The sequence below is a fragment of the Dermochelys coriacea genome, chromosome 5, assembly GCF_009764565.3.
Source record: "Dermochelys coriacea isolate rDerCor1 chromosome 5, rDerCor1.pri.v4, whole genome shotgun sequence".
In the NCBI taxonomy this organism is placed as follows: Eukaryota; Metazoa; Chordata; order Testudines; family Dermochelyidae; genus Dermochelys; species Dermochelys coriacea.
In genome coordinates, this window is record NC_050072.1 from 25,847,499 (window position 1) to 25,871,976 (window position 24,478).

The 24,478-nt window shown below is 43.2% G+C and overlaps 2 protein-coding genes across 7 annotated transcripts in view; one reads left to right on the forward strand and one right to left on the reverse strand.

Moving 5' to 3' along the window:
• Window positions 1-20,889, reverse strand: part of LMBRD2 (LMBR1 domain containing 2) — a 62,334-nt gene extending 41,445 nt beyond the window's left edge. The window contains exons 1-3 of one of the 3 annotated variants that reach the window (XM_043515063.1): window positions 20,553-20,889; window positions 1,827-2,056; window positions 1,167-1,267 (exon numbers count right to left, since the gene is read on the reverse strand). In XM_043515063.1, the coding sequence (XP_043370998.1) occupies window positions 1,167-1,267; window positions 1,827-2,000 (275 nt within the window). In that variant the 5' untranslated portion in view covers window positions 2,001-2,056; window positions 20,553-20,889. Of the gene's footprint in view, window positions 1-1,166; window positions 1,268-1,826; window positions 2,057-6,817; window positions 6,841-20,552 lie in introns of those variants that run through there. The other 2 variants (XM_043515065.1, XM_043515064.1) reach the window with 2 other exon arrangements.
• Window positions 2,618-24,478, forward strand: part of SKP2 (S-phase kinase associated protein 2) — a 42,251-nt gene continuing 20,390 nt past the window's right edge. The window contains exons 1-2 of one of the 4 annotated variants that reach the window (XM_043515071.1): window positions 2,618-2,624; window positions 11,352-11,360. In XM_043515071.1, coding sequence (XP_043371006.1) covers window positions 11,357-11,360 — 4 coding nt within the window. In that variant the 5' untranslated portion in view covers window positions 2,618-2,624; window positions 11,352-11,356. Of the gene's footprint in view, window positions 2,625-11,351; window positions 11,361-20,913; window positions 21,114-23,150; window positions 23,408-23,710; window positions 24,217-24,478 lie in introns of those variants that run through there. The other 3 variants (XM_038402548.2, XM_038402547.2, XM_043515072.1) reach the window with 3 other exon arrangements.

Sequence of the window (24,478 nt, forward strand, 5' to 3'; positions counted from 1 at the left end):
TTGCCAGAAGCTGGGAATGGGTGACAGGGGATGGATCAATTGATGATTATCTGTCCTGTTCCTTCCCTCTGGAGCACCTGGCATTGGCCACTGTTGGAACACAAGATACTGGACTATATGGACCACTGGTCTGACCCAGTATGGCCATTCTTATGTACAGTGTACTATAGTAAAAAGATGTGATAGTGGTTTATTTAATGTTGTAGAAAAGATAGTAGGATAATGCATTATTTGAGAAATAAAACGTCTTATAATTTAAAGACTGTTGAGCAATGCATACCCATCAAGGGGAAAAGTGTTGTGCATGCCACCTTAATGCTGGTATCTCCTGACTTTTCGGTATTAACCTTAATATTCTCCACTTTGGGGTGATGAAATAACAAATATTTTGCACATACACATCAATTTGCATCCTAGAATCTCAAAACAGCTTACTGACAATTAACTAAGCCTCACGTCTCTGTGAGACGAGTAAGAGTATTACATTAATTTTTCAAACATGGAAATAGCACAAAAAGGTTAAGAAATTCGTTCATGGTCAAATGGAGAAAAGCCAGAAAGAGGATCCGGATTTCATGATTTCAGTGCTCCAATCATCACACTACAACTCAGACATCTGAGTGTGATTTCTTCTCTGCCAGCAGACAGATATAGAGCACCTATCATAACTTTTGAGTTGTCTGAGATTTACAGAGGTCTACAGTCTTGGATATAATGAATACATATACAAAGGAAAGACTGTGTGTCTCTGAAGCATACGGTCATGGTCAAAAACCCTAATAAGCATTAGGTCTGTGGAATAATGAAAGAAATTCACAAAAGCACCTCTCTTGGCATATTCAAATTCCTTCTAAAAACCACAGTTCTCTTGTTTTGTCTATGACAAAATAGAGGAGGAAAGGTAACAAAATTAAAAACAATTAAAAATAAACAAAAATAGAAGCATTGAGATCTGCAGATATCTTAATTACAAGATCTTATTGTCACGCTTGTCCCTCCTCACAACATTGCCTGTTAACAGTTTTCAATCACCATGTCATATTTAATTTAGAGTGCACTCTCTCCAGCACAGGTACTAGTTCTTTATTTGCACATTTTTGCTTACTTAAAAAGTATGCTAATGCTTTTAATATTGTGATTCAGAAAAATAAGATCGTTCTTAGTACCTTGGAGCAGAAGTAGGGTAAGATCCATTGATGATGTTGCTGCTGCTGCTGCTTTCTGGAGGGCTGGAGTTAACAGCAAGTTTGCATCGATTGTATATAGTCTAGAAGACAATGAAATAATCATGTAAACAACTATTAGAAACAAGGTGAAACAGTTATTGAAGAAAAACAAGAATAGGGATACAAATCAAATTTGGCACCAAAATTAAGTGAAACGCTAATATTTCCATGGCTTTTCACTTTTAATTCTAGTAAGGCAAGTTTAAAAACAAACATTCCTAAAGTATTTGCATCCCAGCACTTAACTAGTGCATAAAAAAATTGAAAGTGAAATTGATGAAAAACTGATTAGAAAAAATAAAGTGAAATCAATTAGTTCCTTGTTCAAGCTGAGAGAAATACTAACTACCAGCATAAATAGTGAATTTTAAAATTCAGTTCACTTATTTTAAATTATTTTTAACTTGACAGAACTAACAGGGCACTTTATTCAACTTTACAATTTTTAAAAGATGCCTTTTTAATTGAAAATTCTTTGTCTTATAGAAATATTTTCTACTGATTTACACAACTGTATGCTTAGTGTGTAGTGTATTTAGTGATTTATTTTTTTTAATAGAGCAATAATGTACTAAGCTTTACAAAAATGGAAAACCTTACCGTACTAACATCCAGAGGCAATATAAATACTATAAGAAAGCAGAGATACCAAGCCAGCAGGGTTGCTATGATCACAAGTCTATGTTGTTTCTTGAAGTCTCCATACCGATGAAGTATGAATAAAGCCAGAAAAAAGACAAATATTATCTCAATGCCCAAAGCTGCACCACTCATTATTATATATTCACTCCAACCAGCCAATGCAGCTCACTTATGAAAGCGGACCATAACTGTAAGACAAAAACACATTTCATTACATTAAAACAGAGGTCCTCAAATTGTGGGGCATGCTCCCCTAGAGGGGAGTGGAGGGGATGGCCAGCCCCCACCGGTGGAGGGGAAGGAGGGCCACCTAGCCCCACTCCACTCCCAGCTCTGCTCCAGCCCCGCCTACAGCCCCACTCTCAACCTGCACCTCTGGCCATGGCTCCATTCCTGGCTCCCTTACCCCATTTCACACCGCGCCCCTGCCCCGAGCCACGGCCCTGCTCCCAGCTCCAGGGAGGTTGGGGAATGTGGACAAGGGTAAGGGAGGGTGCAACCCTGAAAAGTATAGGGACCACTGCATTAAAACCTCTAGAAGATACATATGAAATAAATGAGCACTGAATGCTCAAAATATATTTCTATGGAAGCTTACTGACACACACTTTTTAAGTTTATATAAGAACAGCATAGATGAATCATCTGACTTTCAGAAGGATCCTGTTTTTCACCTAATTTTCCGTATAGTTTTACTGAGGTAGGTGACCAAGTCGTCTGTCCAAAAAATTCCACGGTGAGTCAATGGCACAACTGGTATTGGATACTAAGATCCATTTGGCTTACAGTCATTTACTATAATCACAAGACAACACATTGTCCCACAGTTCTGTTAGAGAAAATAATGCATTCCTCCAGTCACATTTTGTAATATATTTATAAGGCTCCCCCTTCTCTACCTTCTTGGTCGCAAGTACTTGATATCAGAAAGCATGAGTGACAACTTCCCGTTCACTAGATGAGCATATAGCTCCAACTTTTCAATTCGATTAACAGCAGTAACAATCCAATACAAAATTCTGCTCTTATTTCTAACAGTAAAACATACTATTTTACCATTATTTATCTCTAGCTTAAGAAACTAGAGAGCTTGAAGAATTAAGCTTGAAGAAAAAAAAAAAGATTTGGTAACATACCAATTTCATTTTCAGCAAGATATTGAGAATTTTTTTAAAATGAATGATATATACCTTGATTGTATATTTAGTTATTTACTAGAGAGGCAAGGTGGGTGAGGTAATATCTTTTATTGTACCAACTTAGGTTGATGAGAGTGACAAGTTTTTGAGTTTACAGAGCTCTTCTTCAGGTCTGGGAAACATACTCAGGGCTTGTCTACATTTACAATGCAGCTACACTGCTGTAGTGCTTCAGTGAAACCGCTACCTATGCCAGTGGGAGAACTGCTCCCAACAGCCTACGTATTCCACCTCCCCAAAAGGTGGCAACTATATTGATGGGAGAAGCCCTCTCATCAACATAGTGTTGTCTACTCCAGGGGGTTAGGTCGGTATGACTATGTCACTCATGGATATGACTTTTCCATATCCTCTATGCGACAGTTATACCAACTGTAGCGTAGACCAGCGTTTTTCAAACTTCGGATCGGGACCCAGTACTGGGTCGCAGCATGTCAGGCACTAGGTCGTTCTGGTCTGCACCGCCGACCGAGACGTTAAAAGTCCCGTCGGCGGTGCTGCCCAGCTAAGGCAGGCTAGTGCCTACCTTTTCCCACAGCCCAAACCTCTCATCCCCAGCTCTGTTGGGTCGCAGGCATCAACAATTTTCTTCAACCTGGTCACCAGAAAAAAAGTCTGAAAACCACTGGTATAGGTCATGGTTCAGAGTGTTACAGCTAAATACAAGGTAGAACAGATTGTTTAGCAGAACTATCAAATCAGGGAGAAGCAGCCCGTTAACATCCCTTCAGTCACAGGGAGGGAAGGAATGGAATGGGTGTGGGAGTTGTTAGTGGGTTATAGATTGTTGTAATAAGCCATAAATCTACTGTTTATATTCAGTCTATGATTTTTAGTGTCTAGCAAAGTTACAAATTTAAGCTCCCAGGCTCTTCTTTTGAAAGCATTGTGCAAATTTCCTTTGAGGATGAGGACTGATATGTCAGATATAGAGTGATGGTGTTCACCCTTAGGTGATGTGATGTTTTTGTCTTTTATCATTTTCCTGTACGAGTTCTTTCGAGAGCAGAGTGATTGTCTGGTTTCATCCAGATAGTTGCTACTGGGGAATTTAGTGTACTGGATGAGGTACACCACACGTTGTGATCAGAGCTTTGGAACGGAGCGCGGAGCAGCTCCGGAGCAGTGGAGCTGCAGGTTTTTGCCTGGAGCTGGAGCGGAGCCGGAGCACAGCTCCAAAGCCCTGGTTGTAATAGGCATGTATAGGACCCATGGATCTTGAAAGGTGTGTTCTGGGGATGTTAATCATTGTAGCAGTGGAGATGCATTTGCAGGTTTTGTATCTTGTTCTGGCAGAGCCTGCTGCCACTTTTACTTGGTGTGTGCTGGTCTCTGGGGAACTTTCTTCTGGGAATGAACTTGGAGAGGCTGCGGGCGTCTGAAGGCCAGAAGAGGGGATTCAGGAAAGATTTATTTCAGGATGGGGTTCCTATCAAGTATGGGTTGTAGTAGTTTGATAATACCCTCTATGGGTTCCAAGTGGGGCGATAGGTAACAACTAGGGGCATGCAGTCATAGTGTTTTTCTCCCCCTGTACTGAAGCAGGTCCTCTCGGGGTATTTAATTTAATGGAGTAACATTACTTTTTACCAGTATCTGTATTTTCTCACTGAAGCTTACAGGTTTTAATACAATAGAAAAATCTACTGTGTTTCATCTTATGTAATTTCAGTACAAGAAAAAAACACAGCAACGTGATAGAACTTAAAATTTAAAATCCTTCCTTCTCTGTGATGCTCTTCTATCCTGTCTTCAAACACAACTGTCCCTTAAGAACATAACAGCCATATTGGGTCAGACCAAAGGTCATTCTAGCCCAGTATCCTGTCTTCCGACAGTGGCCAATGACAGTGCCCCAGAGGGAATGAACAGAACAGGTAATCAAGTGATCCATCCCGTCACCCAACCCCCTGCCCCAGCCCCGAGACCCCTCCCACCCTGCGAACCCCTCATCCCAGCCCAGAGCACCCTCCTGCACCCCAAACCCCCCAGCCCCACCCAGAGCCCACACCCAAAGCCGGATCCCTCACCCCCTTCCCCAACCTCCTGCCCCAGCCCCGAACCTCCTCCCACCCTCTCGAATCCAGCCTGGAGACCCCTCCTGTATCCCAACGCCCTCATCCATGGCCCCACACCAGAGGCCACACCCCCCAACTGGAGGTCGCACCCCTACTCCCAATTTCATGAGCATTCATGTCCTACCATACAATTTCCATACCCAGATGTGGCCCTTAGGCCAAAAAGTTTGCCCACCCTTAGGCACTGATGGACCTATCATCCATGAACTTATCTAATTCTTTTTTGAACCCTGTTATAGTCTTGGCTCCTCTGGCAAGGAGTTCCACAGGCTGACTGCGCGTTGTGTGAAAAAAATACTTCCTTTTGTTTGTTTTAAATCTGCTGCCTATTCATTTTATTTGGTGCTCTACTTTTTGTGGTATGAGGAGTAAATAACACTTCCTTATTTACTTCCTCCACACCAATCATGATTTTATAGACCTCTATTATATCCCCCACTAGTCGTCTCTTTTCCAAGCTGAAAAGTCCCAATCGTGTTAATCTCGCCTCGTATGGCGTCTATTCCATACCCCTAATCATTTTTTTTGTTCTTTTCTGAACCTTTTCCAATTCCAATATATCTTTTTTGAGATGGGGCGACCACAACCACATGCAGTATTCAAGATATGGGTGTACCATAGATTTATAGAGAGGCAATATGATATTTTCTGTCTTATTATCTACCCCTTTCCTAATGATTCCCAACATTCTGCTAGCTTTTTTGACTGCTGCTGCACACTGAGTGGATGTTTTCAGAGAACTATCTACAGTGACTTCAAAATCTCTTTCTTGAGTGGTAAAAGCTCATTTAGACCCCATCATTTTATATGTATAGTTGGGATTATGTTTTCCAGTGTGCATTACTTTGCATTTATCAATATTGAATTTCATCTGCCATTTTGTTGCTCAGTTTTGTGAGATTCTTTTGTAGCTCTTCGCAGTCTGCCTGGGATTTAACTATCTTGAGTAATTTTGTCCCTTACATTAAACAATCTTTTTTTTTTTTTTTTTGCTGTGCTCACTTTTCCCCCCAATTACTTATTCTATGTTAGAGGAAGGCATCAATATGATGCCATGTGATGGAAGTTGTTTTTACAGTTTTTTTTTTTAAATCTAGAAAGTTACACACAAAAAACCTACAATAAAAGAACACAGACTGCAAAGACAAAAGTTACTCAAAAGTTATGAAATTCAGAATTAAGTTTGTCTATGGAACCTTAATTTGGCCCCTTATGCATATGCATTATGAGTTTTTAATTACATTATCACATACTACTTTGACACAGGAGTCCTGTCTAATTCAGTGAGCAAAGGGTACTCACTTAATGAGCAGCTATTCAATATTTTGTTTTCTCCTTGTTCAACGTGTGGTCCACACCTTAATGAACATTATTCAAATGCTGCTTTGAAGACATAATTATTGATTTCTTCATGGGCTTTTCTAAGGCACTCATCACTATATTATCTGAGTGCTTCACACCCATTAATTTGTTTTCATAACACTCTTGTGAGATGCATGGGTATTAGTAACCCACTTTAGCAACTGAGAGGCAGATTAAAGTCAAAAGCGTCAACTAATTTTGGGTGTCCCCATTTGTGACATCTAGGACCTGATTATTCGGCATATTTAGCATTATAAAGCATTTTAAATGTCCAAAGCACAATTCCCACTGACTTCAGTTATGCACTCACTGTTTCAGCAGTTGGGCAAATCAGATCCTAATCAGACCTCAACTTGGACACCCTGAAAATGAGGAACAAAATTAGTGACCATCTGGGAAAAGTTTGGTTTAAATGAGTTGCCTAGCATCACACAGGAATTCTGTGGCAGAAGCAGGAACAGAATCCAATTCTTCAGAGCAGCATTTAACTGCTTAAGCATAAAACCATCCTTTCTCTTCCTGCAAGCCCTTTCCTCATTCACTACACACCTTCTGTCTCCTATGGACAACTATCTCCTTCACTACCCAACCCTGATTCTTCCTGTCACTGAGTAAGATGGGATCCTGTGGAAAATATCATAGAATCACAAGACAGGAAGGGACCTCAAAAGGTTTTCTAGTCCAGTCCCCTATACTCAAGCAGGACAAAGTATTTTCTAGACCATCCCTGAGAGGTGTTTGTCTAATCTGATCTTAAAAACATGCAATGACGGAGATTCCACAACCCCTAGGCAATTTGTTCCTGTGCTTAATTACCCTGATAGGAAGTTTTTCCTTATGTCCCACCTAAACCTTCCTTGCTGCAATTTAAGCCCATTGCTTCTTGTCCGATCCTCAGAGGTTAATCAGAACAATTTTTCTCTCCCCTCCTTGTAACAACCTCTTATGTACTTGAAAACTGTTCATGTCCCCCTGCCCCCAGTCTTCTCTTCTCCAAACTAAACAAACCCAATTTTTTCAGCCTTTTCTCATAGGTCACGTTTTCTAGAACTTAATCATTTTTGTTACTTTTCTCTGGACTTCCTCCAATTTTCCCACATCTTTCCTGAAATGTGGTGCCCAGAACTGGACACAATACTCCAGTAGAGGCCTAATCAGCATGGAGTAGAGCAGAGTTACCATTTCTTGTGTCTTGCTTAAAAGACTCCAGCTAATACAAACCAGAATGTTTGCTTTTTTTTTTTTTTGGCAAGAGTTACAGTGTTGACTCATATTTAGCTTGTGATCCACTATTGATCCCAGATCCCTTTCTGCAGTACTTCCTAGGTAGTCATTTCCCATTTTGTATGTGTTCCTTCCTAAGTGGAGTACTTTGTATTTGTCCCTATTGAATTTCGTCCTATTTACTTCAGACCATTTCTCCAGTTTGTCCAGATCATTTTTAATTTTAATCCTATCCTCCAATGCAGGACAAAGCAGGGGTTCTCAACCTTTTTCTTTGTAAGGCCTAGCCCACATTCTATAAAAACCTCCAGGACCCAGTGCGTGTGTGGGGCGGTGGGTGGGGGGGGGGAAGAGGGGCACACCTCAGGGCTTCAGCTGCTGGGAGAGGACAGGGCATTAGCCCTATAGTGCACCGAGGCTGCAATTGCTGGGCAGGGAGTCCTCAGGCGTAGGTATAGTTTGACTTCTATTTTGTAAGTGTAAGGCCCAGCTGGGCTCAGTTCAGCTCCACATGGAGGGGCCTAGGGAGGGAGCACCACTTCCACTCTCTGACTCGCCTCAGCAGGCCACCCAGCTTGTTTAGGTGGGGTGGGGGGTGCAACCAAAAATTATAACTCAAGTCAGGGGGCTCAGCTCAAAAAAACTGAAAACTGCTCAAGGTGCAGGCAGGTGGTTAGCTAGGGGCTGTGTGCAGGCAGAGAGTAGCTCAGGGTGCAGGGAGAGAGGCAGCTAGGGGCTGTGGTTGCTCCTCCGAGGACTTTGCCAGCACAAGAGCCAGGTCCACCCGCTCAGGTGGCTCTTACTAGTTGTGCAAGCAGTCAAAAGGGGGCTGGGAGCTGAGTAACAGCCACAGCTCTGGGCACCAGCAGCAGGAGGAGACAGCGAAGCACTGCAGCTGCCCGTTCCATGGCATCAGCCAGACCAGCAGCCACCCTGCACTGCCCAGCTCTGACTTCCAGGCTCCAACCTGGCTGGGGCCTCAGGGTCAGAGAGGGGAAGAGAGGGGCGGGGTGGAGCTGCCCCAAGAACTGCCCCGCCCTGGGCAAGACACTTCAGCTTGAAGGGGGTCCTTAGTAGCAGATGACTGAAATTCCCAACACTTGAAGAATTTTGAGCAGTGACGACAGAAGAAGCAGCAGGACCAGCAGTAAATCACTCTGCAGGGTACAAATGTTGCCTTCTTAACATTTCAATCAGTTCCTTCAATTGCACAGAAAGAGATGCCGCCATGATGACAAAGTTTAAAAATTCAAGACTGAAGAGAAAAATATATATTATTTCTTTTTGTCTAAAAAGTTACCATTTACCAAGATTCTTCACATTTGAGAGTAAGAAGATTGAGGGATGTCCCAAAAGAAACAAGTATGGAAGGCTGCAATCAGAAGCACTTTTTACAAGGCCAGTGCCAAAAGCATCAACAGGAAATGTGTGGACACACATATGCACAAATAAAACAGGAGAGAGGACTTAACTATGCATACCAAAAATGGTCAATAAGATACATCATTAAATACATAAAATGTATATTGCAGAGGAGAGTTTGCCGCTATTTAGGAAACAAGTTCTGGAATTCTTGTGAATCCAAAAACAGATTCTCTCTTGGAGGCCAAATCCAAGAAAAAATGCTTTGCAACTATGTGTAGAGGGGATCAGGTCACTGTTTTACGAATACAGTACAGACCCGTTTACGTGCGAATCCGTTTAATGCGCAGTAGTGCCATGCCTCCCAGTGCTACCTATTTAACACGCAAGACTTGTTAACACGTGGTACAGGAACTTGCTATGTAACACTACCGCTTTGCTCACTAACGCACTGACATAGAAATCAACAGGAAGTGTGGAGCGGAAATGTGTTGTACGTCTTTACCGATATTGGTAAAGACGTATCACGCACGCTTAGTCATTGTCACGCTAGCGAGATATAGAATATATAGTAATATATATATATACACACACACACTACATTAGAAAATTTTAACTGTAGGCCTAATATAATGGCAGAGGGCAAGCATCAGCGTTCTTACACAGTAGAAGAAAAGCTAGCTGCAATAGATCAAGTACATAGTGGAGAAACCCAGATTAAAGTTTCAAAAGATATTGGTTTCAGAGTAGCAGCCATGTTAGTCTTTATTCGCAAAAAGAAAAGGAGTACTTGTGGCACCTTAGAGACTAACAAATTTATTTGAGCATAAGCTTTCGTGAGCTACAGCTCACTTCACTGGATGCATTGGGATTGGGATTGCTGAATCTACTCTCTGAGGATGGCTAAAAAACGAATCTAAACTGAATAGATTTGTATAAAAAATATTGATTCTGCCGCAGGGCTTATGTGAAAAATGTATGTGCTATTCAGCAAAACCCAAAACAGACAAAGCCATGCACACATGGTTTGCTCAGTAAAGGCTGAAAGGAATGCCGCTAAGTGGGCCAATTCTTCAAGCCAAAGCAACAAAATTTGGAAATTTAAGGGGGATGAATCATTCCAAGCCAGCAAAGGGTTTATAACTCATTTTAAAAAGCGTCATGGCATAGCGCAGATATCGATTTCTGGAGAAAGCCAATCAGCTGATGAATCTGCCACAAACATGTTTCCCGCTAAGTTAAAATCGATTTTACAAAATGAAGACTACCGCGAAGAACAACTTTATAATTGTTATGAAACAGCTTTATTTGCAAAACTGCTACCTGATAAGACTTTAGCCTTTAATTACGAGACACAGAAAACAGCTGGATTTAAAAAGATAAAGATCATGTGACTCTTCTTTTAAGTAATAAGACGGGCAGCCATAAGCTTCCCCTTCTTCTCGTTGGCCACCCTCGCTGCTTTAATCACCTCAATAGAGCCAAACTGCCTAATATACGCTAACAGCAAAAATGCGTGGATGACGAGACACATTTTCGACGACTGGTTCCACAACAGCTTTGTTCCAGCTGTTCGTAAGCATCTGCGGTCGAAGAAACTGGAAGCCAAAGCACTTTTTCTACTTGACAATTGTCCAGCCTATCCTCCAGCCGAATCACTGGTATTGAGCAATGGAAAAATTTGAGTGCTATACCTACCATTCAACACAACATCAAAAATTCAACCCTTAGACCAGAGCATTATTCAGAATTTTAAAAACAAACAATTATCAACGGGAGCTGATTTCAGCGATCATGTCATGCACATCTTCAGGCATTTCAGAATTTAATTCAGGCATTTAATTCATTTAACCTGAAACAGTTAAACATGAAGAAAATTATTTATTTAGTTAAAAAAGCTTGGGACAGAGTAAAACAAAAGTCTATTGAAAACTGGTGGATGAAGGCTCTCCGTGATGTCTTTTCTGTCAAAGACAGCTCAGACTCGGAAAACTCCAGCAGTGGCACCGATTCAGAGCCAGACTTTGAAGGATTTTCAGAAGAAGACCTCCTACAAACACACACGCAGACAAAAGAGAATAAAGGTAAATTTCTCTTTCAAATGATAAAAGATTTTAGTTTGGATATGTCACCGGAAATCATTACCGAGTGGCTGGAGATGGATGAAGACTGCCTGACTTCAGAATTTCTGTCCGAGTTAGAAATATTAACGGGCTGTGAGGCTACACTGGACCGCGGAAGTGATGGTGAGGATGTAGTTGAAATGGTCAAAATTTCGCCCACGGAAGCCCTTACTGCTGTAGAAATTGTTGTAAGATTTATGGAGGAGCAAAATGCAGAAAATATTGAAATCATTCATCGGCAGCGAATGACAGACTTCATAAGAAAGAAAAAAAAAATGAGAGCCAGAAAGAGCAGAAAATAATAGCCTTTTTTCTAAGCGAATGGCAGACACTTTTTTCAGCATGGCCCTCTTAACCAGCAGTCCATTAACACGCAGTTGTGACGGCTTGGCTCCCGACATCCGCGCATAAACGGGTCCGTACCATACAGGAACTCCTCACTTAAAGTCGTCCCGGTTAACATTGTTACAATGCTGATCAATTAGGGAACATGTTTGCTTAAAGTTGTGCAATACTCCCTTCTAACATCATTTGGCAGCCGCCTGCTTTGTCCACTGCTTGCAGGAAGAGCAGCCCATTGCAGCTAGCTGGTGGGTGGTTGGAACCAAGGTGGACAGGCAGCACCCCCATCAGCTCCCCGCTAGACTAAGTTCCCTGTGCAGCAGCTGCTCAGCAGGCTATCAATTGCCGGCAGTTCAGCTGTCCCTCCCCCCACTGCCATGTGCTGCTCTTGCCCTCTGCCTTGGAGCTGCTCCCCGAGACTCCTGCTTGCTGTGTGGGGGGGAGGGGAAGAAGGGGGGGCTAATGTCAGGGTGTCCCCCTCCCCCCTGCACCCCACCTTCCATAGAGCAGGGGGGACACACAGACGGAGGGAGCTGCTGCCTTCCTCAGGTCTCTGCTTGCTGATCTAATTAACAAGCCAGTGTACTTCTGACCCCACTCTTCATACTTACGGGGAAATGCGCATCTCTATCTCTCAAACACAGAGGTGTGTTTCTCTGTCTCCCCTCCCTCCTTTCCTGCTGCTTGTAGAGTGTGAGAGTTAACCCTTGAGGGCTCAGCCAATTGCTAGTTCATCATTTAGCAGTAAGGCATTCCCTGGGAAATATTCCACCCTCTGACTCCTCCACCTCAACCAAGCTTCACATCATCATCACTGTGTACCAGTATTAAATTGTTTGTTTAAAACTTTTATATATATAAAAAAAAAAATAGAGAGAGAGAGAGAGAGAGAGAGTCTTTTGTCTGGTGAAAAAAATTTCCCTGGAACCTAACCCCCACATTTACATTAAGTCTTATGGCGAAATTGGATTCACTTAACATCGTTTCACTTAAAGTTGCATTTTTCAGGAACATAACTACAACGTCCTATCTCGGGGCCTCTCCTTCTGCCCCTCCACCCCATGAACATGACACACTTCTGTGGTGACCTAGAATCCTATTTTCGACATCTCCGACTCAAGGAATATTTCCAACACACCTCTGAACAACATACTAGACCACAGAAACCTTCCTACCAACACTACAAAAAAAGAAGGATTCTGGGTGGACTCCTCCTGAAGGTCGAAAAAACAGATGGGACTTCTACACAGAGTGCTTCCGCTGACGTGCATGAGAATTATGGAAAAGCAGCATCACTTGCCCCATAACCTCAGCCGTGCAGAACACAATGCCATCCACAGCCTCAGAAACAACTCTGACATCATAATCAAAAAGGCTGACAAAGGAGATGCTGTCGTCATCATGAATAGGTCAGAATATGAATAAGAGGCTCCTAGGCTCTCCAACACCACTTTCTACAAGCTATTCCTCAGTGGGATCAGAGGGTGTTACCGAAAGAAACTACAGCATTTGCTCAAGAAACTCCCTGAAAAAGCACAAGAATAAATCTGCACAGACACATCCCTGGAACCCTGACCTGGGGTATTCTATCTGCTACACAAGATCCATAAACCTGGAAATCCTAGAGGCCCCATCATCTCAGGCATTGGCACCCTGACAGCAGGATTGTCCGGCTATGTAGACTCCCTCCTCAGGCCCTACACTACCAGCACTCCCAGCTATCCACTCCCACTGGACTTCCTGAGGAAACTACAATCTATCAGTGATCTTCCTGAAAACACCATCCTGGTCCCTATGGATGTAGAAGCCCTCTACACCAACATTCCACACAAAGATGGACTACAAGCTGTCAGGAACATTATCCCCGATAATGTCACAGCTAACCTGGTGGCTGAACTTTGTGACTTTGTCGTCTCCATAACTATATCACATTTGGGGATAATGTATACCTTCAAATCAGCTGCACTGCGATGGGTACCCACATGGCCCCACAGTATGCCAACATTTTCATGGCTGACTTAGAACAACGCTTCCTCAGCTCTCGTCCCCTAATGCCCCTATTCTACTTGCGCTACATTGATGACACCTTCATCATCTGGACCCATGGAAAAGAAGCCCTTGAGGAATTCCACCATGATTTCAACAATTTCCATCCCACCATCAACCTCAGCCTGGACCAGTCCACACAAGAGATCCACTTCCTGGACATTACGGTGCTAATAAGCGATGGTCACATAAACACCATCCTATACCGGAAACCTACTGACCGCTATTGATACCTATATGCCTCCAGCTTTCACCCAGATCACACCACACGATCCATTGTCTACAGCCAAGCTCTATGATACAACCGCATTTGCTCCAACTCCTCAGATAGAGACAAACACCTACAAGATCTCTATCAAGCATTCTTACAACTACAATCCCACCTGCTGAAGTGAAGAAACAGATTGACAGAGCCAGAAGAGTAGCCAGAAGTCACCTACTACAGGACAGGCCCAACAAAGAAAACAACAGAACGCCACTAGCCATCACCTTCAGCCCCCAACTAAAACCTCTCCAACGCATCATCAAGGATCTACAACCTATCCTGAAGGACGACCCATTACTCTCACAGATCTTGGGAGACAGCCCAGTCCTTGCTTACAGACAGCCCCCCAACCTGAAGCAAATACTCACCAGCAACCATACACCACACAACAGAACCACTAATCTAGGAACCTATCCTTGCAACGAAGTCCTTTGCCAACTCTGTCCACATATCTATTCAGGGGACATCATCATAGCGCCTAATCACATCAGCCACACTATCAGAGGCTCGTTCATCTGCGCATCTACCAATGTGATATATGCCATCATGTGCCAGCAATGCCCCTCTGCCATGTACATGGGTCAAACTGGACAGTCTCTACGTAAAAGAATAAATGGACACAAATCAGACGTCAAGAATTATAACATTCAAAAACCAGTTGGAGAACACTTCAATCTCTCTGGTCACTCGATTACAGACCTAAGAGTGGCTATCCTTCAACAAAAAAAGCTTCAAAAACAGACTCCAACGAGAGACTGCTGAATTGGAATTAATTTGCAAACTGGATACAATTAACTTAGGCTTGAATAGAGACTGGGAGTGGATGGGTCATTACACAAAGTAAAATTATTTCCCCATGTTATTTTCCCACCCCCCACCCCCATTGTTCCTCAGAGGATCTTGCCAACTGCTGGAAATGGCCCACCTTGATCATCACTACAAAAGATTTTCTCCCCCCCCGCAACCCCCTGCTGGTAATAACTCATCTTAAGTGATCACTCTCCTTACAGTGTGTATGATAACACCCATTGTTTCATGTGTATATAAATCATCTCCACACTGTATTTTCCACTGAATGCATCCGATGAAGTGAGCTGTAGCTCACAAAAGCTTATGCTCAAATACATTTGTTAGTCTCTAAGGTGCCACAAGTACTCCTTTTCTTTTTGAGGAGTTCCTGTATCTCTAATGGAGACACCTGAGACAGGAATGGTAGTAAGCTTACATCAGGGTGTCCCCATTTCAAGGAAGTGATGGTTTAAGGCCAGCCAGATTATATGCATGTCCTTTTTTCTAAATGCTTTATGCAAATAGAATCCTGAGTGCCTTTTGACACTGGGTGCAGGAGAAGGATCTTGATGGGATAGGCACGTGTGCCTAGGAAGATCTTAGTCTGATTCAGGTGGAAATCCAACACGCTCTGGAAGGAATCTTAGATTAGTCTCTATCACCACCTTATCCTTGTAAAACTTGGAATAAGATGAAAGTCACTAAAACCTGAAAGCTCATTTACACTGCAAGCTAAAGTTATTGTCACCAGGAAAATTACTTTACACGTCAGAAAGTTAAACTCAGCTGAAATGACTGGTTCAAAAGGACTCTCCCTCTATCAGGAATACATTAATACCTCATGACAAAGAGGGCTTTCAGAAGTACCAGACCTGTACCAGCCTGAGACGGAACTATGGTCCTCTGTCCTGTCAGTAGCCTGTCTAGCTAGAAGAGGTTGGGATAGAATGACGTGCCCTGGTTTTGAATGAAAATCTCAGCCTCAGGAGATTGGTTTTGACCATCTGCAACACAGCCAGAAGAATTAACTCCAGAAGAATTTGAATATCTAGAAACTTCTTGGGCTTGGTCTACACTTAAAAATTTTACTGGCATGGTTATATCAGTTAGGAGTTTGATTTTTTTTGCTGACATAGGTATGCCAGTAAAAGCATTAGTGAAGCCACAGTTTTATCAATATAAAAGTGATTAAGCTATACCAGTATCAACATTTATATACCAGTATAAATGTCAACACCAGAAGGGATTTACCAGCATAAGTATACTGGTACCATTAAAATGGCAAACCTTTTAGTATAGACCTGTTCTTGGTTTCTCATTTAAGAGGCATCGGTCACTATTCAGAGAAACTTCAGCTGTATTTCCCCTCAGTGGTACAACAAAGGGCACCCACTCTCAGGCTTCCAGTTACCCAGCAATTGCACTTTTGGGTAAAGACCACATCTCACTCCCTTCTGATTGGGGTATTACCAGACTTCACAATTCCCTGCCTTCATTGTGTTATTCCCAGCAGAGAGTCTGCCCAAACACAGTGAGACTGACTGCCCATAGTCATTGATATCACACACCTCTTTTTATGCAAGCCTATTTTATTATTAGGCTAAAAGCACTAGAGAGAACATATTAAAAACAACAGAAGCTATACACATGCTAATAAGCTTACCAGACATCACCTGAGCTCTAACATGGGTTCTGGCAGGAGCAGCAGTCTTTCAATGCCCCACCGAAGGGGTTTACTTTATGATCACAAATTCATCACAGTTTCAGCTGATCAGAAACACGCCATTTTATGGGGCCTCAGTAGACCAAGTCCTTCCAATCCTACTCTAAGAACTGAGGCCCTCCATGGTCATCAGAGTCCTGTCCATTTACGGAATCAAGGAGGTGGCCCTGAGCCAGTTTAAACCAGGCTCTTTATCCAAAAATCCTTTCTTTGTCTGTCAGTCCCTGGAGAATCCAGTTTGAACTACTATATGCGTACCTCTCCAGGGTGGCTTCAAAGGGCTGATAACAAAGTAAGTACATTAGCATCCCCCTCCTGCTAGAGGACATACATACAAAGCCACAACAACACAGTGAATTGGGGTTAACACCTTCGATGTACATTAAGGTTTAACCGAATTCAGTAAAGTTTATCTTAAGTCCAGAAGGTTTGTTGGGGTATTACAGGATATAGTCAGTCTGTCTCAGTATCTACTGGTTAATTATAAACTACGGGAAAGAAAAATTGCATATTAGTCTGAGAAACATTTTTTTTAAAATCCTCAGAATTCAAATCTTAATATCTGAATCAAGTTAAAAAGTAAATAAAAAAATATCTATTTCCTTATTGCATACTGCTTTATTTCCAAAGAGGCAAACAAATAGTAAATCTTTATAAAAGTGGAAATCAGACAGATGGGAAATAGGAAAAGCTCCTTTACCCTTCCACATAAAATTCATGGTTTGGAAGGATAAGTTGGTAATGACTTGCACAAGACTTACAGCTATCTTACTGTGCAATGAGATTTAACATGAACTGGACAGAGCCAACAGTTCCACATAGTTCTGTTCTTTTATGAGCTTATTAAATTTTTCTACATAATCAGCCATTATAAAATGAATCCAGTATGCAATTGATCAGGCTGGATAAAATTTGTTGACTGGGAGAGAAATTGCCAAAAAATATTCAAATCCGAGTAATTTCCCCCTTCATCACCAATATTAAAACATATTGTTAGGACAAACATGATGAAAAATTGCATTACTGAAATGACAGGTTTCAGAGTAGCAGCCGTGTTAGTCTGTATTCGCAAAAAGAAAAGGCATACTTGTGGCACCTTAGAGACTAACAAATTTATTTGAGCATAAGCTTTCGTGAGCTACAGCTCACTTCATCGGATGCATTTGGTGGAAAATACAGTGGGGAGATTTATATACACACACAGAGAACATGAAACAATGGGTTTTATCATACACGCTGTAAGGAGAGTGATCACTTAAGATGAGCCATCACCAGCAGCGGGGGGGGGGGGGGGGGTGGCAGAAATACCATGGGGAAATAGTTTTACTTTGTGTAATGACTCATCCATTCCCAGTCTCTATTCAAGCCTAAGTTAATTGTATCCAGTTTGCAAATTAATTCCAATTCAGCAGTCTCCGGTTGGAGTCTGTTTTTGCACAACATTGACGACATCTTCATCATCTGGACCCATGGAAAAGAAGCCCTTGAGGAATTCCACAATGATTTCAACAATTTCCATCCCACCATTAACCTCAGCCTGGACCAGTCCACACAAGAGATCCACTTCCTGGACACTACGGTGCTAATACGCGATGGTCACATAAACACCACCCTATATCGGAAACCTACTGACCGCTATTCCTACCTACATGCCTCTAGCTTTCATCCAGATCATACCACATGATCCATTGTCTACAGCCAAGCTCTACGATATAACCGCATTTGCTCCAACCCCTCAGACAGAGACAAACACCTACAAGATCTCTATCATGCATTCCTACAACTACAATACCCACCTGCTGAAGTGAAGAAACAGATTGACAGAGCCAGAAGAGTACCCAGAAGTCACCTACTACAGGACAGGCCCAACAAAGAAAATAACAGAATGCCACTAGCCATCACCTTCAGCCCCCAACTAAAACCTCTCCAACGCATCATCAAGGATCTACAACCTATCCTGAAGGACGACCCATCACTCTCACAGAACTTGGGAGACAGGCCAGTCCTTGCTTATGGACAGCCCCCCAACCTGAAGCAAATACTCGCCAGCAACCACACACCATATAACAGAACCACTAACCCAGGAACCTATCCTTGCAACAAAGCCCGTTGCCAACTGTGTCCACATATCTGTTCAGGGGATACCATCGTAGGGCCTAATCACATCAGCCACACTATCAGAGGCTCGTTCATCTGCGCATCTACCAATGTGATATATGCCATCATGTGCCAGCAATGCCCCTCTGCCACGTACACTGGTCAAACTGGACAGTCTCTACGTAAAAGAATAAGTGGACACAAATCAGACGTCAAGAATTATAACATTCAAAAACCAGTCGGAGAACACTTCAATCTCTCTGGTCACTCGATTACAGACCTGAGGGTGGCTATCCTTCAACAAAAAATCTTCAAAAACAGACTCCAACGAGAGAATGCCGAGTTGGAATTAATTTGCAAACTGGATACAATTAACTTAGGCTTGAATAGAGACTGGGAATGGATGAGTCATTACACAAAGTAAAACTATTTCCCCATGTTATTTCTCGCCCCCCCCACTGTTCCTCAGATGTTCTTGTTAACTGCTGGAAATAGCCTACCTTGCTTGTCACCATGAAAGGTTTTCCTCCTTTCCCCCCACCCCGCTGCTGGTGATGTCTCATCTTAAGTGATCACTCTCCTTACAGTGTGTATGATAAAACCCATTGTTTCATGTTCTCTGTGTGTGTATATAAATCTCCCCACTGTATATTCCACCAAATGCATCCGATGAAGTGAGCTGTAGCTCACGAAACCTTATGCTCAAATAAATTGTTAGTCTCTTAGGTGCCACAAGTACTCCTTTTCTTATTACTGAAATGGAAATCTCATATGAAACTCCATAGAAGGTTTTATTATGAAGGTTTTAGTAAGAACCTTGCACAAAGTCTGAATGGATGTGATTAACGATCCAATTAAAACACTTGGATGGAGTAGTTGAGCTCTACAAAGGTAATTTAGAACTGCTTCTGAAAAATCAGAAAAGCCTTTCAAAGGGAAAGGGAACAAATCCTTTTGTCAACATGGTGCCAGACTTCTTGAACCACAAACCCTCTCTTTTTGCCTGTGCTTCCCCACAGAAATATTGCTAAAGCAGACGTCAGTAGATTTTATAAATAACTAGCTATACAAAATATGCTAAACTCGAATAGTCAATCACTTTGTCAGTACCTTGGAGAAGTAACCTGGTAATTTGTAATATAACTCTCTCTCTCTCTTTGGGAACAAGAAGTTGACAGTAAAGTAGAAAAAAATCTGACTGTAAGCTCTTTGGGGCAGGGATCTGTCTATTTGTCTTTAAGCATCTAACACACTTTGGGGTAGAAAAATAATAATAAATGTTATTCAGCAGTTGTAGGTTTTGGAAAGATAGGGAAAATTGGTCGACCGCAGATAACCACACTTATTTCTTACCTCCCAAAAAACCCTCCAATCCTATCCTGAGAGCAGACACAGCTCAGTTTATAAGGTCCCATCTGAACGGTGCCTATTATTCAGGGCACCAGACATTCTGAACTTTATAGGTGTGTCTTCCTTTCTGAGCCCACTTTGTTTGTGGGGCCCGACATGGAATACAGGCCTGTGCTCTGGGCCCACAAATCACCCGGGGGGGGGGAGCAAGATATAGTCACATCCCACCCCCCATTGCCATGCCTCCCCCGTACACATACCCCTACGGCCCTCCCCCTACCGACGTCCCGCCCCTGTACACCCCCCGCTGTCATGCTCCCTTGTGCCCCCTTCCCACCCTGACAGGTTTCAGGGTAGCAGCCGTGATAGTCTGTATTCGCAAAAAGAAAAGGAGGACTCGTGGCACCTTAGAGACTAACAAATTTATTAGAGCATAAGCTTTGGTGAGCTACAGCTCACTTCATCCGATGCACTTCAAATGCATCTGATGAAGTGAGCTGTAGCTCACGAAAGCTTATGCTCTAATAAATTTGTTAGTCTCTAAGGTGCCACGAGTCCTCCTTTTCTTCTTCCCACCCTGGTGACACAAAACTGGCCCCTCCCTCCCAAGGCCGCCCCACACCCCTGCCAGGAGCTGCTCTCTGGCCGCAGCGGGGGGAAGGGGGCAGCTGAGGGGAACGGTGTCTGGGGCGATCCCTCAGGCCCAGCCACCCCGCTGGCTCACCTGGAGCTGAGCCGCTCTCTCAGCACCGGGGCCTCCGCCAGACTCTGCCCGCCTCCATCCTCCCCCTGCTGCGGCTGCGGCTGCCCCGGGCGCCTGGCTCCGTGCGCGATGGCCCCGGCCGAAGCGGGGTTTCAAACTGCGCCACAGCAGCTGGCCCCAGTTCCCTTGAGGCCCGGCTTCCTCCGTGTCACCGCGACTGGGGCAGCCGGTTCCTCAGCTGCGGACATTTCCCTTTGGCTAATCGCTCGCCGTCCAACAACGTCATCGACCGACGCCCAGCCGGGCCGCGCGGGCTTCTGGGGAGGCCGACTCCGGCGCCGCTGAACGAACTACAAATCCCAGGAGGCATTGCGGCTGCCCCTTTCACCGGCTGCTGTCCTCGCTTCCGTTAGGAGTCGCGCGCGCTGGGGAATGGAACGTGGTGCTGGTCGCGCTCAGGTCGGTGGTGCTGCTGCTGCGCAGAGAGGAGGCGCGGGAAGGGACGGTCGCTCCTGCTGCTGGTTAGTGCGGGGACCCAGGCGCCCAGCTTCTAATGCTTCTGCGCCAGGCCACCATGCACAGGTAATGCGGCGGCCGGGGGCAGCTGGCCGGAGTCCGCATGGGGTATTGCCGAGGGAAGGGGTGAGTGGTGGTGGTGGTTGGCCGCCCAAAGCATAGGCTGCGGCTGTGTTGTGGGGGGTGCGTGCAAAGTGTTGCACTGGGCTTTGTTATCTGTCTGTCCACGCGGTGTTAAGTCTCTAACGCTGCAGTATATTGTACGTCCTTCTGCCCCTTTCAACTCTACCCAGGGGATGGGAAACCGCATCTGCATCCCCCAAGGCTACCCGGGTGAGCACAAGTCATACTTAGGCATCGTCTCAGTGTGTCCGCTAAAGAGTAATTAATAGCAGGTAGCCATGTGATTTTGGCGGAAATCTGAGCGGGACCAGTAGCCTGGATGATAGTGACTTGGAGGGGGGTGTGTGTGTAGTGTTGTCCAAAATACAGTGATCCTGTAACAAACCAGTGTTCACGGAGGATTTTGCAGTTTTTTACTGTGGTGCACGTTATGACCATTTGGAACTTTATAGCAGTAGTGCAGCTAGATCCCCTCTGCTTCGAAGACACAGTCCCTACTGTTTGAGCCAAAACACTCTCCATTAGCAGTGTGGAAATAATTGTGTAGTTCTGATTATTTGTAGTATAAGGCAGAGATATATAGCTATTGGCCAGTTCATTATATTCCCCTCTGTAAATGAAGTATATTTTCAAGCATCTGAGGTTAAGTGAATTCATATTCATTGTTGATGGTTGTGTCTTTGGCCTTCTGGGACTTCACAGATGTCACTTTGCATCACACCATGGCTATTTAGAACTCTATGATGATAATAGGACCAAAAATGGAGAACAAATGCCTATCACTTGTGCTAACTGAGGGTCCCTGTTAGCAGTACAAGGCCTGTGATGCACAGTTTTGAGCAGTGCTAATTCTATACAGTAAATGATAAAGGTACATGTATGCACTAACTAGTTCACTGCAGTATTTCAAAGTGCTGTACAAACACTGTAATCTTTTAATTCCCCTGTGAGGTAGATAAGTAATCACTATTATATACATGAGAGAATTGAAGCAAAAGAGCCTAAAAACAGATGTCCATTTCAGAGGCAGTATTAGAATTCAATGTCTTGACTCCCAGTTCTTTATTCAAACCACCAGGTCACACACTTGCTATAGACTGTAAATTGCACAGAGTTCACACAGGTGGATGAAGCAATTCTGGCAATGAAAGTTGGAGAAGACCTGCTAGATCATTAATTGTAACCCCAGCCATTGCAGTACTTTCCTCCAGTTATTTGTGCAGTCTCATTGTAATAGTCCCAAACAGCTAGATTTCCACCAGTTTCTCTGACACACTATTCTGCAGCATGATAGATATTTTAGAAAGATTGTCCTAATTTTCAGACTGAAGTTTCCCCTTCTTAGTTTCACCCCTTTGCTTCTTATTTTTTCTGTCCAACAAAATAAACAATACAAAATTAAATATATTTAGCTATTTTAATCTTTCTACTTAAATCAGTCCTCATGGCCCGATCATTGCTGCTGCCTTCTCTGTCCTTCCTACGATTTTGTCTGTGGTAATGTGCAGTATTCTAACTGACCATAAAGCCACCATCTATTCTTTATTGCTGTTGACTAGATTCCCATCCCTTTGTGATGCCACTGTTCAAAATTGTAATATTCTTTTTTGCAATCATATCATGCTGCAAATTCATTGTCTGATTTACTCTTGTCACCCTAAGTGGGTCCATTTTAGCATTTCTGCTTCCCAGGTTACTTCTTTCCATTAAGTATGTGTGTTTCTGACTATTTCCCCCACAGAGTATCACATAAATCTGTTCAATTTGATCCTTATATGTATCCCAGGTCTGGAGGTGTTGTGAACATTTGTAAGACCCTATAGGATTTTTGAATGCTATAGAAGTACAAAGTGTTATTGATTTTCACTGTGAATTGTATTGCTTACTGTAGGGGATGTAGGTGCAGGCACCTGTGCCATTTTGTCTTTCTACATACTTCTAATTCCAACATTTGGGGTGTAACTTGTGCTGTTCCTGCAGGAGACATCTCCAGGAAATCCCAGCTTCAGACAGCAATGTTTCCACAAGCTTCACGTGGTCGTGGGATCCCACCAAAACATCAGAGCTACTCTCAGGCATGGGAGTGTCTGTCCTTAAGAAAGAGAAGCTGGGCAGTGAGAACACCCCTCAGGAGCTGCTAGTGTCTCTTTATCCTCAGAAACGACAGAAAGTGAAAGAGAAGGACAAGGAGTTTGTGATTGCACGCAGGCCTAGGCTGTTCCGAGAGACAGAGTCAGGTAGAGTAACAACAGCCCAAGCTTGGGTCAGCTTGTAACAGTGACAATGACTGAGGTCGGGTACTACAAATCACTAATAGTTTAGTTGCTTCTTACATAGTTTGGTCTCTCTGAGCAAACTGTAGTCCCTGGATCTAGTGAATCGTGTGTGGTTCTTTCAAGTCTTTCTTTTTTATCTCCCACAAGTTTGACTTTCCCCTCCCACTTCTAGACAAGCCTGCATGCCCTAAAGAGAGAGTTACTGTAAGGAAGTGGTTCACTCTATTCCTTCCTTAAAGGAGACCTGTGAATGGATAGTATTTTATCATCTCTGGAGAAAAAATACTTCCCATGAGTCATAGAGACTGATAGCTACTATGCAGGCTATCATTTCTTCTATTGTGTTTTCTTCAATAAGGATTAAATAGGATTTTGGATTTCTCCCATTTCCCAGATCTGTAGTACAGCAGTTTCGGCCAACAGAGAATGGATTAAAAAGAGATCAACTCAGATAGATTCAGAAACATCCTCCCAGCAACAGATTATACTATCTGAAGACCTCTGATCTAAACGTCACAAGAGATGAATATTCTCATAGCCTTTGTAAAACCTCATTTTGAGCTGCCTCCTTACCATCTAGTAACTTACTAATGCTTATGACTTTCTTTATGGTATTTTGGTGAGTTTACAGGGGCTGTTTTTTGAACTGCCACCCTTCTCATTTGTGCTCAACCTGTCAAATATTTCTTCCCAGATCACAACTTTTTCTGAAAAGTGCTGGCTGGGGTTCCTATCTAAAATGTACATGGTCTCCCATCCCATTTAGGGAGGTAATTCCTTGTTCCACAGACCTCTTTGGAGCAGTAACAGCATTTTCTAGATGTACATAATGACTTGAAAATGTTCTTGCTTAAGAAAAGAATGTTTGGATATTAGGCAGAGCAATAGCTCAATATGCATTAGGGGCTGCAGTTGGTAGAGTCATGAATTTTAAGAAGGGCTAATTGCACAAAAGCAGAATAGTTGCATCCCTTTCAGAAAGAGACTCTGGTTATGGAACTCTTTATACACTTTCTCAGAACACAATGGGTT